The sequence below is a fragment of the Rhipicephalus microplus genome, chromosome 5, assembly GCF_043290135.1.
Source record: "Rhipicephalus microplus isolate Deutch F79 chromosome 5, USDA_Rmic, whole genome shotgun sequence".
In the NCBI taxonomy this organism is placed as follows: domain Eukaryota; kingdom Metazoa; phylum Arthropoda; class Arachnida; order Ixodida; family Ixodidae; genus Rhipicephalus; species Rhipicephalus microplus.
In genome coordinates this window covers 142,705,496-142,719,538 of record NC_134704.1, presented here as the reverse complement: position 1 = coordinate 142,719,538, position 14,043 = coordinate 142,705,496, and the positions used below count along the sequence as shown (strand labels likewise).

The following is a 14,043-nucleotide window of genomic DNA, read 5'->3' as shown; positions in this document are numbered from 1 at the left end:
CCATAAAATTAATTCCCACTATGCATGCAATGTGCCAGAATTTTTAGATAGACATGATTGCAATTTTCTTTTTCTCCAGCCCCCCGTGTACATGATCTCAATGTGGGTGATCTTTATTTTCTGATGTATTTTGATTTCAGACCTTATTTTCAAAGCTCACTGCTGTAGATATTCAGTTTGTCCAAGTTTCTTGCATTGCATACCACTGAAGCAACTTTGGCAATGCCACAGGTATGGTAATTTGGGGCAGTAGGCTTTATTTTGGCAGCTGCAGTACATAAGCATGCACCGTGCTGCATTGACCTTGTGTTTGTTGCTATGACATATGCCCTGGATCCTTAGATGTTTTCATGGAGTGGAGATCTTGGAGAACATTATTTGAAGTGTATAAGTAGTATCACATGACTCATTCACATCTAAACATACTAGAACGACGAGGGACGTCAAGAGGCCAAAACCTAAGCAAACACGTGCAATCTTCGGTCACGTGGCTACCACTAACACTGTGGATGCTTTGTCGTCGTTTCGTACTGTTGCCATAGTGAATACCGAAGCCATGCTGGCGACTTAAAAGTGTATAGTCAGTATAGCGGGGTCATGATAGGGCTTGAAGTGAGTCACATGGACGATTTACCTACCACGATGGCGTAAGTTTTTGGATGGTATCAAAGGGTGAATCTCATAATTGATTGGTGACCTACGGGCCCTTGATATCGGGCCAGTCATTACAACGAAAGGCCATGAGTACTTCATGGAAGGCAAAAGAGGGCATTGGTCATTAAAGTAGGGAGAGGGCAATCTGTGTCGTGCATTAGCTTCTGGTGGCCTTGTTCCTTGGTTGTCAGCGAACAGGCTGGCTGTAGTCTTTGGAGTACCTGGCTACATCATAAATTGCAGTGTATTCAGATGAGTGTGGTCTCTTGGGTAGCATAGTGTTTAGCGTGCATGACATTTCGTGTCTGTACAAAGAAAGAAAGGTGCAAAACCTGTGGTTGCGTGCGTAGCGGGGTTGTACATGTAGGACGGTGTCCTAATTGGTTTATGAGGATGTGGTATATATTGTCAACAAAGCACCAAGAGTGTGATTAAATTGTTCAGTGAGGCCATCAGTCTGTGGATTATATGCGGCTTTCATGCAATGAACAATGCTGCACAGAACGAGCGAGACTTGAATAGTGAGAAAGCGGTGGAAAAAATGGAGGTATTGGGCAGCTTTACTAGGATGCAGCTCTTGCCCCTTGGACTTCAGTAATCAGTTTGCCTCTTCCGCAGTCAGTTTGGGATGCATGCATGGGTGACAGGGAGCGTCCTCGGGGAGATGGTGGCCGGCGGTTGGTGTAGAGTCGTTGATCGTCAGTAGTGTACATTGGTAGCACCCTTGACAACAACGCAACAGGCTTGCCCACGGTGTCAAATGGAGAAGGACCTATGCAGCAATGGTTGGCAACGTGTCCAATGATACCACAGGAAATACAGATGGGCCCTTGGTCTGGGGTCCTCCACGTGTCTGGGCGACGGTGAAATGGAGTCGAAGATCTTGCAAAAGGACGCTATGTAGCCTCGCGGTCTTGGGCAGAGTCTAGGGTGACATGATAGGTGGAGCATAAGGCATCGACTGCTGCGTGGGCCGAGCAAGGACGGCAGCGTACTTGAGTAAAGCTACACAGGTGGTTGAGGCACCGGTGCCTTGGCAAGCTGTGTTCGAATGGCGTGTTGAAGGTCCGTAGCGAAAGCATGCACAGGCTCATGTGTGAGTGAAAGTAGTGACGGCTAGCGTGCTACCTCTTTGTGGATGAAGTCCTTTATCGTGGAAAGTAACTGATCAGCAGGACGGGCACCTATCTACAAGCTTGAGAGTGTTTGGGCATCATGAGGGTTTAACGGGCAATCACGCACTGCCTACGCAAGTTGTCGAAGCCCTGGCAGAGTGAGAGGAGTGCAGCGATCATGGTAGGATGTCTCGCGAGCAGCATCTGAAAGGTGCTGTCTCGGTGCTTTTCAAAATGCGCTTGATTTTCTCCTCCTTAGGCATGTCAGAGTTTACATTGTTGCTGAGATTCAGCACATCCTCGATGTAACCTATGTAATTCTCACCTGCTTGCTGCTCACATTGACGCAAACGCTACTCGGCCTGAAGCTTGCGAACTGCAGGTTGCCCAAAGAGGTCCGCAATAGGAGCCTTGAAAACAGACCATGAAGGAATCTCACCTTGTGATTATGAGACCACAGTTGCATGATGTCCGCAGGATAAAACATCACGCAGCCAAGCTTAATTTGATCATCCAATTTGTTACTGGCATCGACTCTTTTGTATCGCGACAACCATCCTCCACATTCAATTCACCTGAGCCAGAAAAACAAAAAAGAAAACATGTCATTGAGGACGACACAAGTGACGTGGACGGCCAAAGGTCCTACTTTTAAGGGAGCCTCGTTGGCCATGTTGGTGTCACGAACAAAGGGGAGCTTATGAGAGCAAAGTTCCGGTTTTCTATGGGGAACCTGCAAACGTCTACCAAATGTCATGTGATTTTACCATCATCATCATCATCATCATCATCAGCCTGACTACGTCCACTGCAGGACAAAGGCCTCTCCCATGTTCCGCCAGTTAACCCGGTCCTGTGATTGCTGCTGCCAATTTATACGCGCAAACATCTTAATCTCATCTGCCCACCTAACCTTCTGTCTCCCCCTAACCCGCTTGTCTTCTCTGGGAATCCACTTAGTTACCCTTAATGAGCAGCGGTTCTCCTGTAGTGTACGTGCTACATGCCCGGCCCATCTCTATTTCTTCTTGATTTCAACTATGATATCCTTAACCCCCGTTTGTTCCTTAATCCACTCTGCTCTCTTCTTGTCTCTTAAGGTTACACCTACCATATTTCTTTCCGTTGCTCGCTGTGTCGTCCTCAATTTAAGCTGAACCCTCTTTGTAAGTCTCCAGGTTTCTGCTCCATAGCTAAGTACCGGCAGGATACAACTGTTATATACCTTCTTCCTGAGGGATAGTGGCAATCTACCTGTCATAATTTGAGAGTGCTTGCCAAATGTGCTCCACCCCATTCTTATTCTTCTAGTTACTTCAATCTCGTGGTTCGGCTCCGCGGTTATTATCTGCCCTAAGTAGGCATAGCCTTTTACAATTTGAAGTGCACTATTACCAATCTCGAAGCGCTGCTCTCTTCCGGGGTTGTTGTATATTACTTTCGTTTTCTGCAGATTAATTTTAAGACCCACCTTTCTGCTGTCCTTGTCTAACTTGGTAATCATGAGTTGCAATTCGTCCCCCGAGTTAGTCAGCAATGTAATGTCATCGGCGAAGCGCAGGTTACTAAGGTACTCTCCATTAACTCTTATCCCTAACTGTTCCCATTCTAGGCTTCTGAAAACCTCCTGTAAGCTCGTGGTAAATAGCATTGGGGAGATTTTGTCCCCCTGCCTTACACCCTTCTTGATTGGTATTCTGTTGCTCTCTTTATGAAGCACTATGGTAGCAGTTGATCCCCTGTAGATTTCTTCCAGGATGTTTATATATACTTCATCGACGCCCTGATACCGCAGTGTCTGCATGACGGCTGATATTTCTACTGAATCAAACGCCTTCTCGTAATCTATGAAGGCTATGTATAATGGTTGGTTATATTCTGAGCATTTCTCTATTACCTGATTGATAGTATGAATGTGGTCGATTGTTGTGTAGCTTGTTCGAAATCCTGCTTGTTCATTTGGTTGATTGAATTCTAATGTTTTCTTTGCTCTGTTAGCAATTACCTTTGTAAATAGCTTGTATACTACAGAGAGCAAGCTAATCGGCCTGTAGTTCTTCAAGTCCTTGTCATCTCCTTTCTTATGTATTAAGATGATGTTAGCATTCTTCCAAGACTCTGGTACTCTTCCCGTCAGGAGACACCTCGTAAACAGGGTGGCTAGTTTTTCTAACACAATCTGTCCTCCATCTTTCAGCACATAGGATGTTACCTGATCCTAACCAGCAGCTTTGCCTCTTTGCATGCTCTCCAAAGCTTTTCTGACTTCTTCTATCATTACTGGTGGGGTGTCATGTGGGTTACTGCTAGTTCTTATAGTATTAAGGTCGTGGTTGTCTCGGCTACTGTACAGATCTCTGTAAAACTCCTCTGCTATTTGAACTATCCTATCCATATTGGTAGCTATTTTGCCTTCTTTGTCCCTGAGTGCATACATCCGATTTTCGCCTATCTCAAGTTTCCTCTTCACTGCTTTGACGCATCCTTCGTTTTTCAGAGCGTGTTCAATTCTCTCCAAGTTATACCTTCTTGCATCGCATAATTTATGCCTATTAATCAACTTCAAAAGCTCTGCCAGTTCTATTCTGTATGTTGTACTTTGAGACTTTCATGTGATTTAATCAAATATAATTGTACTGGAACAAAGATATAGGGACATAAAGAGTCTGAAATGTGAGCAAGCGCAAGCTTGGATTGTGGCTACCACCAATTCTGTGGCTTGCTTGTTTGGCTGCTTCTTTGTCATCTCATACTGTTCACTACAGTAGTGTCATGTGTCATTTGTTGCGGGCACTGACTGCAGCACCCTTTTTCAGTTTGAGTAATGAAAACAACTATCTTTGTGAGCTCTCATTTCCATTTAAGTTTGGAACCTCAGACATAGCATGGGGGCCTTTCTTTGTGCAGGTTTTTGTGTCTCAGAGGCAGCATACTGGGTAAACTAGGGTAAACTGTCTAGCTCAACAACCTTAGAACTAAACAATTTTCTGGCTCAACTACACCACCTGTTACTAAGTTTTATGCAGTAAAATATTTCATTGAAGTCAACCTAATGCATATTTAAAAACACAAGGTAGTATGATAGTCACTTCAAAAAGAAAATTACCAATTGAATGGTCATATGTGCTTTTTTTCTATTCTTTCTTGCAGCACTTTGTGTCGCACACACAACCAAGGCCATATGTGTGTGACCAGTGTGACACAGGCTTCACTTCAGCTCTGCTGCTGACCAATCACGTTGCAAACAGCCACCCCATGGCAGCTGACAGCAACGTCCTTCCACCTCGAGTGCCCCTCGTCCAGAGCCCCGTCTTGTCCACCGTATGAGCACCGCCTCGTGTTAGCACAGACATTTACCACCTCGAGGCGCAAAATAAAGAGACGACGACACAAGCTCAAGATCAAAGTGGGCGATTCATCTGCAACTGGTTTCGTTTCCCAGCGCCGTCTGTTGTGTTGCCTGGTCCAACTCGAAATACAGACTGTGCAGTGGTGGATGTAAAGCAACATCACCATTTTCCTCTGTGTGTTGATTGCGCAAACAGAATTGTTCACTCGTAGGGCGAACGTGGCTCGGTGCTACAGCACATTGAAGCGAAGTGTGGCCATGCCAAATGCACTAGCGATAAGTGGAAAGCAGCTACGCTTAGCCATGTTCACCCCACGATTGGACGATTGTGTATGTGTCCCCCCGAAGATCCCAACTTGTATTTCGGCGCTTCTTCAGTGTGTCACGTCATGCTACGATGGACAGCGTGCTCAGTGACGCAGGCACATCGACAGTATATCTATCACTGGTGTTTACATGGCCTGCTTTTTCATTTGCGAGCGTCAATTTTCTTGGCAGTGCACCATTTCAACAAATGGTCATGCGCCTATGCATGTCTCGCATACCTGTCGTTATTCCTTGGCACATATTGGCTGGCTCATCGGGGGGGTCTTGTGCACCATCACTTTTCGTCGTCAAAACATCTTGCACCATGATGCTGTGCATTGCCCTGCTTAATCAACCAGCAATAGGCCAAATGTAACACTTAGTAAGTGAAGGACCATCGCGCTGCCAGCGCTACTTAGGGGAGGCTCGCAGACACGGTGGTTTGTTTGGTGTTCAACCGGGCCATTATTGATGGGCACTTCAAGAGAGAAAGTGCCTGCACTTCTCTGAAGTGCAGAGAGTATCCCGGTGTGACAGTGGCAGACGAGTGCCACTGTGATATTTGCAGGGTTCGAGTTCCCTGTACTCGAAGCGTATTGTGGCATGTCCACTTTCGATTTAAGGCTGAACGAATCACAAGATTGTCCATGCATTTTTTTGCACCGCAAATTGCGTGTAGCGTCTTTCTCACGTTTCCGTGCACACCATTTCTGAGGGCAGGGAAGAACGAGCCTTTGGTGCCCTTGGCACGGAACTGGGGTTGTGTTTGCCAAGCAGCAGGTAGTCGCCATCTGAAGTGTGGACGATGTGTTATGTAAAAAAAAATACTGCCCACTGTGTCTGTATGCTTTGTTTCTCATGTGGGAGATTTGCCCGGTGCCTAAATGTGTTGCATCAACACAGGACTGCTGCGGTTCATGACAGACTGTGTTTCCTGGCGTGCCATTTGGAGGTCCAGGCACACCACTTTTTATTTTTTTTCAGTGTTGCCACCCCTGTACAGTGTTTGTTGTCTTTTTTTTTTTCTGTCAGTGCAACATGCAGATGCCTTGCATTTGGACTTACAGTTTTACACTAGTCCCCAAATGTGGCACGCATCTGCCCCCCAGAGCCTTGTTTTAAGTTTTTAAGGCCGTCTTGGGGTCCAATGGCATGCCCCATTGCTGTGTACAGAGTGTTACAGTGTTGTTTTGCTCGTTTCTCGTGGAAAAGTGTGCTTTACATTTCGACAATGGAGTCTGTGTTGGTGCACCTCCTGCAATTTTCGTCCCCATGCGTCCTACGTTTAGTGGACCACAAATGCCTTTCTTCTATTTTTCGTAAATCAACCTGTTTTCCAATTTTTTGCATCTTTATGGCCATGTGTTGGCATTCTTTATGGTTACGTGCTGTACTTGAAAACGTTACTGATCTTTCTGGCCTTTTCTGTGTGCGACCACACTGGCTTCATTCATTATCTTGCTTAGGCCTTCTTGGGACATTGTTGCTATGGTGACCGAGTACGAGTATTTGCTATTGTGTGTTGTCCTCATGTAATACATTGCGCATTGTTGCGATTCATGGGCTCAAGGAAGGATCCAGATGTTGTGCAATGAGACGACGAGTCGCAGCACTTATTGTTTTTGCACCAACGCTGCGTTTGTGATTGATCTAAGCACCTACTTTATCGCTCGCACTTTGTGCATTTGCTGTTACTATCCGTGCTCCGTGCAATCAGGCGAAAGATTGTCTGGCTCACTGATTGGAGAGCAGCCTTCGCTTGCAAGTGTTTAGAGTGGCCACGTGTGGCTTCCTTTGAGAAAGCAGAGCTGCGGAACCATTTTTTACTTGTTGCTAGTAGCGCCATTTGTCACACGTGATCACGGGGTTGTAAAAAGCAATAAAGCAAAAGACACTGCCGCTAAAGCACGGATGAACAAAAATGGAAGGAAGCGCCAAGCTGGAGAGATTAGGGAGTTGAGCGCTCCCTTGTCTTTCCAGCTCGGCGCTTATTTCGAACCCAATGTTCAAATAGCTGCTCTCAGAAAGTATCTTTTGTTTTTCTTTTCCGCATCTCGAAAAAAGTGCATGTTAGACACCTTTTCGTTCCATATTTTAAATTGGTTCAGGGTTGTCAGTCAGCTATTTGGTTCAGGGTTGTCAGTCGGCCATTAGGTAAGTAGCGTCAACAAACTGCAGAATGGGTAACGCTACGTTATGCCTTGGAACAAGCAATTATATTTTCCATTGGTTTGGAAGAGATCGAGCAACTGCCCCCGTTGGCACTGCAAGCTTGTATAGTTAAGTGTACCTCAACTGTTAAAGTAGAAGCGCAGGTCGAGAGCGATGGTTCAGTTGTGTCGAGCCAGACTCGTGTGATTGTGGTGTGTGGCTTTGCCTCAGAATCTTGCTAGAAAGTATTCTATTCTACTAGAGTGCAACTGCACTTCCGCATAGAGCAGGTGCACTTACCGTAAAATCTCGAGTCACGGCGAAAGAAAATCAAGAGATTTCGAAAGGGGGGGGGGGGGGGCGGGGCTTGTGCTCGGTTGTCCATAAAAAATCGTAATAATAATTGTTGGGGTTTAACGTTCCAAAACCACCATACGATTATGAGAGACCCCATAGTGGAGGGCTCCGGAAATTTCGACCACCAGGGGTTCTTTAACGTACCCCTAAATCTTAGCACACGGCTCAATTGAAAATGAAGCCACTGCGGCCGGGATGCCATCCCGCTACCTGCGGGTAAGCAGTTGAGTGCCTTAGCCACTAGACCACCGTGGCGGAAGAACTTGGACTAGGAAGAAAGAATGCACGCTCGTGCACGTAAATAAATGATTTGCTAAATTCGCAGGCATTTGCTGTTTTTATGTACCATCTTCGGGAACATAAAATATAGAATGAAACAGTGAAATTGGTGGGAGGGGTACTTGCTTGGTCATTGGAGCATGTTTAAATTCTACTGAAAAAGGGAGGGGGCCACTTGCATGAATATGGGCAGCTGCTGGGGCTATTACGGTACTCCAAACACACAACACTGTTCCAATCATTTGGTGCTAGTTTTGTCATTACACATAGAAGGAATTCACCGAGTCTCAGTTGCCATGGGTCAAATTACGTCTGAGGTGACTGCTACGACACCACGTGCAGCACTACACCTCGTCATAGTGAAGATTGTTATTAATTTATAATTATGTTTACAGACACTGCTAACTGAAGCACGTGTTTAACGAATGACCCATTGCCCTTTTTGATGTTGCTTTGCATGCGTGCGCTTTGTTTGCCCAGTGAAGTTAGAGAAAGAATTTTTTTAGTTGGTGACCGTCGAGAAAGTAGAAATGGTGCTGCCACAGGCAACAAAAAGAAACGCGTTCATTGGTGGGCTCATCTCCTCCTCCATTTCTCAGTGGCCTTTCTCTACACCCCATTGTTCGTTGCTTTTGGAGCTTAGTGGTAGTCCTATCCTAACTGCAATCAAAATGTGTATCACTTGTTTGCGATACCCGACCAGATGTGTTCAAACGCGTCTTTTGTGGGTCGTGTGGCAAATTTAAGCATCTCGAAGGTTTGCTGCCACTAAAGACCCAAGGTCACTGCCGTACTTGCTGTAACTCGCATGTTTCGCTCGTGCGTGTCATGTGTAGGCCAGTGTTGTGTTTGGAAAGTTCTTAGGTTTGCTGTGGTATGGTTAGTACTTGAATGACATCTGTGAGGACGTTCGATTTATGTTGCTGTACACATTGGTATGTGCTCAAGTGTGCGTGTGACAAGAAAAGTGGTTGATGTAACACCTAGTGCACTTGACTGCGAAGTGGGGTGAACATATATGTCAGCAAGGCTTACAAGTCAGTTAACATGTTTTATGCAGCAAGCACTCCATGAACCTCTCCAAAACATTTCCCTGATATTTCGCACAGTTTATCATTCTAGGAAAGCTATTTGCTCGCAGTTTGTCCATGAAAATCGGTTGAATTGAAAATAGCGATTTCTGGTGATAAGAACTCCTGTAAGTTAGATCAACTCTAGTACATCTGATGAGTCTCGCATGAGAGTCGCTCAACTCTCGTCGTGGATAAAGATGCGTGTGTTGCCTGCTGCCAACGTTTTGTGAGTGCGTAGCGTGAAAGCCGTGAACACGTGTTGAGCGTGAACCAATGTTGTGTGAAGTGGGGCTTTTGACAGACCGATTCGTCATGTGTTGGAGCTTGTGATGCTGGTACAGATGTGGAGATGTGCTATGCGTTTCTGTGGTCTCCTACGAACCTTGGTATTGTCTTGATGCGAGGCATGTGCATAGGCTGATGCGTGAAGAGAGAGACTGCACAATTATTGTGCTGCCAGTTTGCTTCCTGTGAAGGATCCAGGCGCGTTCAATGCATTTAGAGTTGCCAAAACAGATTGTGCACAACATTCGAGGCAGGCTTGTTTTCTGTTACAAATGCCACATGGTCATTGCTGGTCGTACATTTCAACTTTTTGAGATGGGCTTGGGTCATGCCACCGTTTTACATGTTGAAACACTGTTACACAGTTTCTTTTCTTTTCAAGATTTTATTAGCTCTTTTAAACCACAAACATTATCTTTTTTGGATAAAGTTACAAATCCTTGAAGAAGGACACCACCATTCACATTCTTTTTTGTATGTCGCCATTCTGGTTTTCACTTCAGCAATCTTCTACTGAGATGGCGCAGTCAATCAGCACAACATGTATGCAGTTATGTCTAATTGTGCACAATTTCTTTACTGGTAAGGCAGTGTTTTCTGTATTACCAGGTCTGAATGTAGGTTTAATTTTTTTTTTTTTTAGAATAGAGTACAGAGATACCTCAGTGCTTGTTTGAAACATGTGCCATAAAATAAGTACAATAATCAGGGATTATATAATCAATGCCTGTCAGGAACTTGCGAGTTATTATATGAGAAGCTACTCTATATCATTTTGAGCTGTGCAGCATCGTTTTCAGAGCTCATAGTAATAAGAAGTCAGAGTTCCTTCCGTGAGCACTTGGAATGGTACGTTGCAGAAATTATCGATCTTCATTATTGCATGCAGATGTGTTGCATCTCACATAGCTTAGTCAAAGTGTGGCTGTAGTGCTAGCAATGCGAAGATTACTGAACTAGTTTGCTTCCCTCTGGCAGTGACCCCTTGAAATTAAATCCTGTTTAATAGTCGATTTGGGCTAGTTACTGATGGGGAATTTTTAGCCATGATTAAAAGCGTGCTTGATGAGTCTGAGAAAAATATAGCCGTGGTTTGCTCTGCAGGTCTGTGGCCTGAGCACTACGCAGCTGCAGTTCACGCATGTTAGTTTTAACTAAGACAACTGTCTAGCTGTCATATTTCATAGAAGTTTCCAAAGTGTTTGCGGCTCGCGGACAGTTTGCAGGTCTGTGGCCTGAGCACTACGCAGCTGCAGTTCACGCATGTTAGTTTTAACTGAGACTACTGTCTAGCTGTCATATTTCATAGAAGTTTCCAAAGTGTTTGCGGCTCGCGGACAGTTTGCAGGTCTGTGTCCTGAGCACTACGCAGCTGCAGTTCACGCATGTTAGTTTTAACTAAGACAACTGTCTAGCTGTCATATTTCATAGAAGTTTTCAAAGTGTTTGCGGCCCGCAGACAGTTTAGTTATAGAGCTTACGCTCGCTGCGATTGTTGAGATTCTAGCTGTCGACTGCAAGAGTGTGTGCACTGTTGTCATGGCACTAAAGTCAGGGGTTCTGAACACACAGGGTTGATCCCTTGTCAGTTTCTAAGCCCACTCTGCCCTACAGGCACCAAGTTTTCAGTCTGCCAAGGGGTTGTTGCCCAGTTCGGACCCAACTCTTTAAAGAAGGGGGGGGGAGGAGATAGCCCCCCTTGAAAATTCCAGAAGAAGATGTTGACCTTTCTGACACCCTCGTCAGAGGCAACTGTGGTCTGTACGCAGTTTTCTTTTTATCCTGCAACCATTAACTTTCCATGTCAGGCCGAGTTTTCACCAGACAATACCAGCTGCAGTTTGTGTAAGCACCATGGGTTGGTTGGCTGTTGTGGTTGGCCTCACCAAAAAGGAAATTCAGCCTGGTGGGTTCGTCACCAGCTAATTGTGGTTGTGTTGCTGTTGCATCTTTCAGTCTGTGTGTACGTGTGTGTTGCGTGAAGATTTGTGGTTTGGCTTATTACGCTAGGAGTGAATGCGGCGACAGTTTTGGCTGTTGTTCAGACAGGGTATAGAATGGGAATTCCCTAAATCCTTGATGTATAGTTGGTTGTGGTGCGATTGCTTTTTTGAAGAAGCCAAATGTGGGTGTGGTGAACCACGAAACGGGCACGTTGCAATAGCCTGTCTGTTACCTGCCACTGACAACCTTGTTTGAGTGTGTGTGGTACACCTGCTGAAAGCCTAAATAGGCTGAATTCACTGTTAATGCTACTGATGGCTACGGCGTAAGTGGTGTGGGGAACAATCAGGCAGTTAAACAGGCTACCCCTGGGGCTCCCTTCCCTGAAAGGCGACAGGCATTTTCAGCATGAAATGTAGCTTCGCCATATGACGCTACCTGTTGTCAAACTTAAGTTTTCTTGCGCATTTAATTTGGTCATTGTTTTGCGCTTGGTGCTTTTTCATCGGCCGCATTTACGCACATATAGTTGTATGCACATATAGTTCACACATTAATTGTCTCTGAGAAGTGTCGAACACAAGAACTCACAGCAGACCTAGCGTGAAGAGTCCGTTGCAAAAGATGTCGGAATTTCCTGCCACATTACACATACTGTGACTAAAATTAGAATTGGGTAATTGATGGTAATGACTAAGCGGCTGCGTGCGTGCAACTGTGCATATCTGAACACGAATTTAGTTGTTTTCGACGTCTCGCCATAGAAGAATGAAAGCTCCTAGAGATTGTAGTTGATTTAATTTGTGCTATACTACTGAGAAATGGGATTAGGAAGATTGGCCAGATATTGTGGAATTAATCGTTGCGGTGTTTGTTGAATGGTGTTAAAGAAAATGTTGCTCACACATTCGGCCACATCCACTGACAACTGCAAGACTGTGGCTGTTTTCAGCCCATCATGGCGGAACGCCGTCTCATACAGTTCCCCCCCAAAGAAGTGACGCTGACGTTTTTTTTCGTGAGCAAGTAAAAAATGCCGTGCACATTGGAGCCCCACAGGTGTAATGCGTGCACTATTCCAGATATCAGGTTAAGTGTTATTCGTGAAAGCTGAACCTGCAATGGTAACCGAACCAGAATGCAAACATTTTCGGTGAAACATTCTTGTGATGTTTCGACTTCGTCGCATCTTGCTTGCACAATGTCATACATTCATCGTGCCAGCTCTTTTATGCCATTTCAATCAAATGTAACACGTTTTTACCTGGTTATAACACGTCATCCCTCAATACCCCACCCCTTTTTCTCGAGCAGGTTGGTAAGAGAGCACAGCTTTTTTTTCTCCCCTCATTGTCACGAGCTGTTATGACTATTTTAATTTGTTATTTGTTGGTTATTGTTAGTTACTTTTTGACATGCTCGAGCACGTTTACCTTTGCTGCCACGAGGAGGGATGCTTTTAAAGCACAGATTGCACTGAGAATGTTTCTACACATTGAATTTGTCGCGTCTACGCCGACTGAACCGAGTGCCACAATATTTTATTTTATTATTTCTTGAAAGTGGGTTTGCGTGTGCACTTGGCTAGGTGCCCCACTGAAACCGGTGAAAGTGTTGTCGAGATCGCTTTGATGCTGCATTTTTATTTGTTGTGTTAAAAAAAAAAGTGAATCGTGGCTGCTCGTGTTTTGGCATATGTAGCCAAGGCGGGACTGCTTCCGCGAAAAGGTTCTCGAGTCGGGAATGAAGCTGTTTGGTGTTGTGTATACCATGTCTGTTTGGCTACCCCTCCCACGAGCTCAAAACGTATGCTTTCGGGAAAGCGCCGTCACGGACAGAGATGTCGCGTTTCATTGTACAGAAATAAAAAAAATTACTATTGTAAAGGGTTCCAGCACCACCTTCTACTCACTCACCCCGAAGCCATGTATTTTTTTTTTCCTTGGCCCGCCATGTTCCATGCTGAAAGTCTTGTACATAAAGGGCCACCACACATCGTTGATCCTTTCCCTTCTGGCGTTTTTCTATCAGCTCTGTTACTCGGCCCAAAATGCATTCAGCAGGGATTCATACGTGTCGGTCCGGGGTGTGTGCTTGTTTGTGGGGAACTGGGTACTTTTATTTTTTATTTTATTTTTCGCTGTAATGTTATATAGGCTGTTAGAGTACTAGGACCACCAATAAAGACCTGTTTCTGCCTTTGGAAATCTGTGTTCTTGTCCCGTTCTTTCTCAGTTCATTCTTTCTCAGATCATGCAAAACGCGTATTATCTGTGTGCACACCAGTGTGTGTGTGTGAAAGGGGGTATACACACGTTAACATGCGTGTGCTAGTCACCATGCGAAAGCCTGGCTGCTGCCGAACCCTTTCTGACATATAAGCCCTGGTGGCTCGAAAACCAGCGATGGAGGAATACAATCTCAGCAACACCATCCACAGGATAATTAAAAGAAGTACTCCAATGACTACATTAGGAAGAAATACGAATGAATAATGAATACCTATTTTTGGCAATGATAGCGATGATCT

The 14,043-nt window shown here is 45.1% G+C and overlaps 1 protein-coding gene across 2 annotated transcripts in view; it reads left to right on the top strand.

Moving 5' to 3' along the window:
* shn (zinc finger protein schnurri) overlaps positions 1–13,720 on the top strand; it is a 150,647-nt gene extending 136,927 nt beyond the window's left edge. For both annotated transcript variants that reach the window (XM_075895991.1, XM_037425037.2), the window contains exon 10: positions 4,920–13,720. In XM_075895991.1, coding sequence (XP_075752106.1) covers positions 4,920–5,096 — 177 coding nt within the window. In that variant the 3' untranslated portion in view covers positions 5,097–13,720. The remainder of the gene's footprint in view (positions 1–4,919) is intronic.
* Positions 13,721–14,043: the final 323 nt, after the last annotated feature.